The 8,520-nt window shown below is 37.7% G+C and overlaps 1 protein-coding gene across 1 annotated transcript; it reads left to right on the forward strand.

Annotated features, from left to right (window-relative positions):
- The first annotated feature begins 4,716 nt into the window (after window positions 1-4,716).
- tk1 (thymidine kinase 1, soluble) lies at window positions 4,717-8,357 on the forward strand. Its single transcript, XM_026170133.2, has 7 exons — window positions 4,717-4,972; window positions 5,112-5,143; window positions 5,541-5,654; window positions 6,222-6,315; window positions 6,928-7,017; window positions 7,296-7,415; window positions 7,751-8,357. The coding sequence occupies exons 1-7, from the start codon at window positions 4,901-4,903 to the stop codon at window positions 7,928-7,930; spliced, it is 702 nt and encodes a 233-aa protein (XP_026025918.2). The 5' UTR covers window positions 4,717-4,900; the 3' UTR covers window positions 7,931-8,357.
- The last annotated feature ends 163 nt before the right edge of the window (window positions 8,358-8,520 follow it).

An 8,520-nucleotide genomic window follows, 5' to 3' on the forward strand; every position in this document is an offset into this window, starting at 1 on the left:
CAGGGAGTGGTAGAGGCTTAAAACCGTATTGTTTACTTTACAAAAATGGGAAGTAACGGTTGCTAAAAGCTACATTTTCTTTATTTATATCTAGTTCCGGGATTTGATCAAACATGTGACCTAAAGCACAGCTATGCAGGAAGTAGAGCTTAACAAACAGTGCAGGTGACACTAATGTAATGTCGAATAAACCTACACCAGTGGCGGAGCCGGGGGGTGGCTTACTGGGCTTAAGCCCGGGTTGTTTTGTCAGAAGCCCGGGGTCTTTTGGAGTGTAATTTTTTCATAGTTAGATGTCTGGCTGACACTGTATAAAACAAAAACTACACACAATATTCGAAGCACATAGTGCACACTGTAGGAATTTACGACTGTGCGTAAATCCCCCCTAATATTGGTATGATCCGAGCTCAGACACTAAGCGGGGCAGCTGCTGCGCTGTTAGAGAAACGCAGCCAGGCAGACAGAGGAGAACTGAAGTTCGACCAGGTACCAAAGCAAATCATTCTTACTGTAAAAATAATGTAAATATGACGGTGCATCACGAAAGATTGATATCAAACAGTGAATCAGCAAACGGCGAAATGAAAAGCCGAACAACAACAATAATGTTTCTTTAGAGAGTCTTAGCTTACATGTGTGTTTATTTCATATTTTCAGTTGTTACCCTCCACGGCTAAATAAATCGGTTTCAGTAATGCACTGATATACAAGAATGGACATAAGGGGCTTCTTTCAAAGAAAAAACTCTGGTAGTATTTTATATATTATGCTTTGTATGTTGTTCAGTATATATCTATGCAAAACAAGAGGAATTTCAATACACAGCAGTATATTCACAGTTTAAACCAGATATTTACATACACTTTATGGAAAACACAAGAACATTTTTTTACTGTACAACATCAATTTAGAGTAAACTTGTTTTGTTTTGGATAAATAAATATTGAAATATCTTTTGAATTAGTTAAATGTCAGAATAAAGAGAGAGAGAGAGAGAGGAGTACATATACACTAAGTTTATTGTTAATTAATAAGAAACTCCAGACGATTCCATTCTGAGCTGAAGAAGCTTCTGATAGGTTAGTAGAGTCCATGTGAGTAAATTGGTGGCACACCTGTGGATGCATGTAAGGCGAAACACAGAGCCTGTTTCTGTGACATGGGAAAACCAAGAGATGTCAACCAAAACACTAGGAAAAGAATTGTGGAGCTCCATAAGTGTGGCTCAAGTTTGAATACAATTTGGTGCCATTTACAATTAAGAAATACAGATAGTTTCTCTCTTTACTCTTAAAGTTAACAAATATGTTTTTGGACATTTGAGCTTAATACAACATATGTTAAAACTTCACTTGTTTTGTTGTGGGGTTTTTTTTTAGTTATGTCACACAGTGGAAATTTGTATTTATCTTGTATATTGTTTTTATTCTGATTTTTAGTGTTTATTTATGAGTGTTTTATTTGCATGGTTTTATTCTGTTTCTATTGCATGGTTTTTAGTGTGTTATGTGACATGGTTTTTATCCACTGTGGACTGGCTGCACATGGGACAAATTAGCTGATAGGGACCACCTGCTGAGGCAGGGGTGTGTCCAGAGGTGGCCTATCAGCTGTGTAAAGACCTTTTAAAAACAGGCTAGCTGTGCACTGAAAGAGAGAGGCCCCAGACTGGAAGGTTAATGCGAGATGGCAAGTGTGATGCGGCGACCAAGTCCTGACCTCATGGAACGGCAACAGTAAGAGACAACGCGTGTGATTGGCAGCAGGGCAGAGGTTTACCTCTGCCTGCATTTGTGAGTAGGGTCTCTACTGTTGTTTACTGGGTGCAGCTGGATTGGGAGAGGGTCACCATGGCCATGAGCCAGGGCCGCTTCTGGGACCATTGTTCTGGCCCCTATTTGTTATGTTGCAGGACACCGACGCAAGGGGAGCTGTGGCGGTGGTCACATCATGGATTCGGGTGCAGAACGCAAGCCGGGCTGGGAAGCGATGGGCCAGCGGAAGGACAAGAAGATGGGTGGCTCTTTCTTCTCTGCTGAAGACGGGGCTGGCGTGGACTCTGCTCTAAAGGAGGAATTCCTGGCCTGCTGATGGACCCATAATGAACATGTGGCCTAATTATAGCAGGGGGGTTTTTAGTGAATGTAGAAAATGGTAGTTTTACGGGTTTTAGAATTGTTTTTAGTAGAGGGCAAACATTTTATTACATACATTTTAAGGGTGTTTTTATTTGTGCTCCCTGGCCTAGTAATAAACTGTTTCTGATCAGACCTGCTTCCTCTCTGTGCCCGTGGTATCTGACTCGCTTGCTCCCCCTTGTATTTTAAAGAATCTTTCTTTTTAGCGTGGCATTCTGGCGCGACCGCTTTAGTGTATCCGCCGCGCGCTACAGTTATTTATTTTGTTTGTTTTTGTTTGTTTGCTTCTTGCTTTTGGTTGTTGCATCTCCGTATTTGCTGTTATAAAATGCAAAATCTAATAAATACTTGAATTATAAAAAAAACAAATATGTTTTTTATATTTATCAATCTAAAAATAATTAACATTTAGTCTGATTTGATGTTACAATTAAAAAAGTGTTTTTATCTGAAGAGTATGTAAATATCTGGTTTCACCGTATCATAGGTACTCATGTATCTCATACCTAGTGTTTCTTTTTAGGTTTGTTATTTTTCAAATTCTATATTTATTAAGTTTTGCAGGCTTGTTTGCACAACAAGGCTAAATAATTATATAAACTTTTCTCAATCGAAATATTGTACTTTGGTAGAATTAAAAAAACAAGTGTAGTGCAGGTCTATGGTGATTTTAGTGCTACTATCATCTAGTTTTGATTGTGGTTCTGTTTTGGTTAAGTCCTCAGTAGTCCTGATTTTGAACTGTTGTAGTCCTGTTTTAATTCTAGATCAGTTCTGGGTCTGGTTGAATTGGGGTTTAGTCCTCGTGTCTTGATACAGCCCCGACTTTGTTCTGCCTCGCTGCTTAATTAAAAAACTAGTTTAAGGTGTCCTGCATATGTGATATATTTTATTTCCTATATGAAGTCATTCTTTTTTTGAACAAAACTCAAAACAGAGCCTATTAATCTTTCAGTCATTTCTACCCCCGCCCCCCCCCCCCCCCCCCCCAAAAAAAAAAAAAAATCCCACATGCACACTACCCTTTTGGGCTAAGCCCCAGGTGTTTCAAATGTCTGGCTCCGCCTCTGACCTACACTACAATGAGCCATAGGACAAGTAATAGCATAAACTATAAATTATTCAAAAAAGCTGACAAAACAAGGAAAACAGAAGGTAGCTGGAATCTATTTACCACAGTCATTTGGATGACCCATGGGGCAGCTGATGGAAAATACAGACTGTGCATTGAATAAAAATCGGATGTTTAGTAAATTAAACCTAAATAGATATTAAACAAAATGAAACATTAAAAAATGTTACAGTTAACAGTGGTGAGGTTATTTCTTGAAGAACAGAGATACATGCTTAATAAATACACATACAGAGGAATAGCATGTAAATACTGTGGGTCTTTAGCCTTGTGAATAAATACTTTGGCCAAAATAAGTAAACATAGGCCCACTGTTTTGTTTCATAAACACCAAAGATAATAATTACTAAACTCCATCTACATATCATTGTTTTTATAAAAGGGATGAAGACAAAAAATTAATAAATAAACAAGCTTTGTGATAAGGTGGTGCTTAAATGATGCTCAGTTGTTACCAAGGGGGCAAAACTTCGTCAAGAAAATATACAATATAAAACCATGGATAGATACAAGGCATGCATCCAAATTCTGGCCCTATCTGAATCTCTCAGCAGACATACAAGGCAGCATTTTTCCAATTCCATTTCATTTTTTCTTCTATTGTCCAATTAAGATGAGCCAATGTGAACTGTAGCTTCAGTTTTCTGCTCTTAGATGAAATAGGGTTACCCGGGTGTGGTCTCCTGCGCTAGCTTCCACATGTTGTTCATTCAGAGAGGCTTTTCTGCACACATTGCAACGAGTGGTTATTGTAACCACTCGTTACATTGTAACCACTCGTTACAATGGTTACATTGTAACTCAAATACAAATTTGAGTTGTATTTCCTATCACCTTGAAGCTGTCTGGCCATTGTCCTCTGACATCAACAAGGCATTTTCACCCAGAGAACTGCCATCCAGTGGATATTTTCTCGTTTTTGAACCATCAAAGTAAAAAAAAATCCCAGTAGACCAGCAGTTTCTGAAATACTTATGATCACCTTTCTTTGAACTTTCTTTAAACAGGTTGTCTTGACCACCTTGCTTCCATGATTCGATACTTGTGCAAACAACTAGTTGAACAGGTGTACTTAATAAACTGACAAGCCAGTGTATATTACAGTGAAATGTCATCAAGTGACCCTGCAATCAAACTTGTAAAATTAACCTCATGCATATACAGTAGATACTTCTTGTATGTTAATGCATAAAATATATGAAACAACACCTTTTGCTTTTATACTCAACATACAAACATCACTTACATTATTTTACGTAAGCGCATAGGGGTCTTACTTTACAAATATTAACATAAAACTGTAAATTATTAAAGAAAATATGCGCTTTTAGCCTAAAAAAGAGAGCTTTTCTTTAGCCCTCCATTTTTTAGGCTAACGAAACACCCCTCTTGGCTCTGATTGGTCAATAGTGGCAGACATGAGCCGTTGAGCCTGTTTGGCTCAAACTATATCACGTGACTCTGTGCTGATTGGTGGAACTGTGGATAAATCCGCTGACAACTGCCGGCGCGGCAAATTCAACTTCTTGTGTCCTGACTACGTTATCGTTTTGTTGATAGTAGCGGTTGTAATTACCTGGTTTTTTGTCTGTTATTTTTTTTATTACTAAGTTATTGTGTATTTTAAATGAACATGGACTGCGTAGATTTCCCAAGAGTCCTACCAAACTCACCGAGGAAAGCCCGGGGACAAATTCAGGTAGGTGTCTACAACAAAAATTACCCTCAGGTAATTAAGAAAATATAAATAACTTTAAACGGTGCATACCTGTGGTGATAAAAACTGTTATCTAACCGACTTTCACGTCCTGACGTCGACTCTTTGTTGTCGTTTGCAGGTAATTTTTGGACCTATGTTTTCAGGCAAAAGGTGGGTTCTTCACTTATAAACCTAAAGAAAGCATTTTTAGAGCCGTTAATTAGCCAGTTTTTTACGTGCCCAACGTGTAAAATTATGTTAAAACAAACTATATGAAGATTTTCCGCCCAAATCAAAACTTCCCGCCAAATTCTGCATTGTTTATCCGGCTCCCATTCATAAAAACAGTTCATGTTACTGTACAGCGTACAGTTGATACACATTAATACAGCATATGGTACATTTTAACGATCAGTGCACAGATTTTTGCACTATTTTCATACTAATCATGTTATGTAGCATTCGTTACCGCGCTTACGTGTATAGTGTCTGCACTATAGTTTTATGTCCATGTAGAAAATAAACATCCAGCTTTAACTGATGTTTGCAAACTTTATTTATTCTGCAGCACTGAACTGATGAGAAGAGTGCGCCGTTTCCAGATAGCCCAGTACAACTGCCTGGTGATCAAATATGCCAAAGATACACGGTACTCCGACACGGGCATGGCCACTCATGACAAGTAAGCCTCGTTTTTTCTGTTTACTTTGTTGTTTAGCTGAGCTGTTCATATCCACAGAAATACCCTCTGGTTTTCATAATAGGAGGAAGAGGAGACATTAGCCCAATGCAGTCTTGCTTAGTAGTTCATTTTTAATTTGTGCACAGCTGCATGCAATTTTCCGACAAGTACACCTTAGGCTGGAAGTGCTCTCTCTGGACACATTAGTTCTTAACAATAATTTTGTTATACAGCAGAGGTAGAACACCTGAAAGCATAATCCCACTGATTGTCTTCATATAATAATGAACATCAAACAAATACAGCAATTAAGTAATTCTCTAAAAGGTGAGTTTTAATAAAAATAGAGGAGAAGCTGCGTTTGCTGCTTCCTTTTACCTTAATCCAAGTTATGACACGTTAGCACCAGCTGACCTCTAGTGGTGAGACTTCTCAGATGTGCATTTTCCTGTGGAGGAGTTAGTGTGCAAATGGATTGTGTAAATATTTCAGCAGGTCAGTCACAGCAAATGCAATGACTGCACATCTGTCTGAAGTTAAGTTCCTTCTCTCTGGTACATCTTTTAGAAGCACAATGGAAGCTGTACCAGCAAATTGTCTGAGGGATGTGCGGCCTTTGGCACTACGAGCTTGTGTGATTGGAATCGATGAAGGACAGTTTGTAAGTCTATCTATATATTTACATTTTACATTTACCCCATTGTTTTTTGTTTTTTTTCTCTCTCCTTTTTTGAAAAAAATCCTATACTGCTACCTTTCTGACTTTAAAATAAAGTCCTTCTTTTTTTTTTTTATTAGATATTTTGATAGACATTTACTTTGTTTTTATTTATTTTTCCATTTTAACTAATATATTGGGTTTATTCAGTTTTGTTGTTTTGGTTTCTTACACTCTTAAAATTTTAATAGCCATTGTGCTATTTTTTTTTAATTTATTTATTTTATTTTCTCTAGCCTTGTTTTTAGTTATTTCTTTTATATATTTTTACTTTTTTCATCCATTTTCTTAAAATTTTGGATTTAAAATATTTAAAGTAATTTCTGAATTTCATTTGATGTGCTCCCTTAGGCTATTCTAAACTTACATTTTAGCTTATTTTTAATTTATTTAAAATTGGTCGTCACTGAATCTTGTTTTGTTACTTTGTCAGCCATCTGAGGTTGCTAGTTGCACTAGCCTGAATGACCAGTGCTTAAAAAATTATTTGATTTAATAGGTCTTTACTTGCATAGAGACCTTCATTAAATACTCTCTGCTTCCTTCATGTTGCAGTTCCCAGATGCTGTGGAGTTTTGTGAGGAGATGGCTAATTTGGGGAAGACAATCATTGTAGCTGCCTTAGATGGAACCTTCCAGAGAAAGGTGAGTAGTGTCCACATATCGGTGTGATACAGGTAGACTGTGGCTGCTGCAGGGCAACACCAAGCACCGCTCTGGGAAAAAGGGGTAACAAAATGTCCCAGACGATGAACATTTTTAAGGAAATGCTGAACAATCTGCAGGAGCAGAACTGATGCAGACGGCTCAATGCGCTCATTATTCCACACTACATTGTCTATTCTTTTCTTGTAATGCAATTATACCTCTGTTCATTCAGTGATATTGACTGTGCTTTTCTGCTGTCCTGCACATTCTTGTAGGCGTTTGGAAACATCCTGAACCTTGTTCCTCTGGCGGAGAGTGTAGTGAAGCTCCACGCTGTCTGCATGCAGTGTTTCAAAGAAGCTGCCTACACCAAGAGGATAGGAGCTGAAAAGGAGGTGAGGAGGCATAACTGAGGCTGTGATAAAAGAACTCTTCAAAGGGTGGTGATGAGACAGACTTAGTGTCTGTATGCAGTAAATATATTAAAAACATAAAAGAAGTGTTCACTTATATTTAATTAGTGATTCTGGATTTAACTGGAACTAACCGATCTTTGATGAGCATGATGCTGATGACTTCAAACGAATGAAAATATGCCATAGAAAATCCAGTGATATAAAATGAGAATTTTTCTCACCATTTCCTGTATTTTCTCCAGTGCTTTAGAGTTGGAGATGGAGAGTCTGCAATAAATCTGTTGTATACTTATAAAGTCTTGTCTGTGTCATAGGTGGAAGTGATTGGTGGAGCAGACAAATATCAGGCGGTGTGCAGAAAGTGTTACGGAGGTCTGATGGTTGACAAAGAGAACAGTTCTCCCTTCAGGAACGAAACTCCACAAAATGCCCTCATAGGAAAACTCGTGGACAGCGGTGTTCCCAGGAAGCTCTTCTCCTCTCTACACCTCTGAAGACGAAACAAAGACTTGGTGTACAAGTTCAGACATTTAATCGTGTGTGTGTGTGTGTGTGAGCAGATTGCAGAGTAAATGGGTTTTTATTTGAAATAACTGAATCTTTAATTATTTGTATGTCTGCTAAAGAATATGATCAAATCAGATTATTTGGTTTGTATTTGGTGTCTATTTGATAGATATATATTATTTACTTGACGCACTTAATAACCTTGAATCTAAGTAAACAACCTGCTGTCACAGAATTCAGTGTTTTGGTGATATCTGTAACATTAGTTTAGGTTGCTTTTGACATCTTGAACTGTAGCATTAGTAAATGTAAGGTGTTTAACAAATGTACTGACATTCACAAGGCCATACTCAATGGAAACACAGACTCAACGTTTTACTATATATTGTAAGTAAAATGTGTGGTTAAACTCTTTGCCATTTCTGTGGAATTCTTTACTTTTAAGATGTAAATGTTTAGTGCATACTGTGACATGTAATTACCGGTAAATACACTCACAAGCATCTGAGGCCTAAAATAACCTGTTTAAATCCAGGCAGACTCAAAGGCTGTGCTGTGAGCTGTCATGTTGGGATGG

The sequence above is a fragment of the Astatotilapia calliptera genome, chromosome 6 (genome assembly GCF_964374335.1).
Source record: "Astatotilapia calliptera chromosome 6, fAstCal68.1, whole genome shotgun sequence".
Lineage (NCBI taxonomy): Eukaryota > Metazoa > Chordata > Actinopteri > Cichliformes > Cichlidae > Astatotilapia > Astatotilapia calliptera.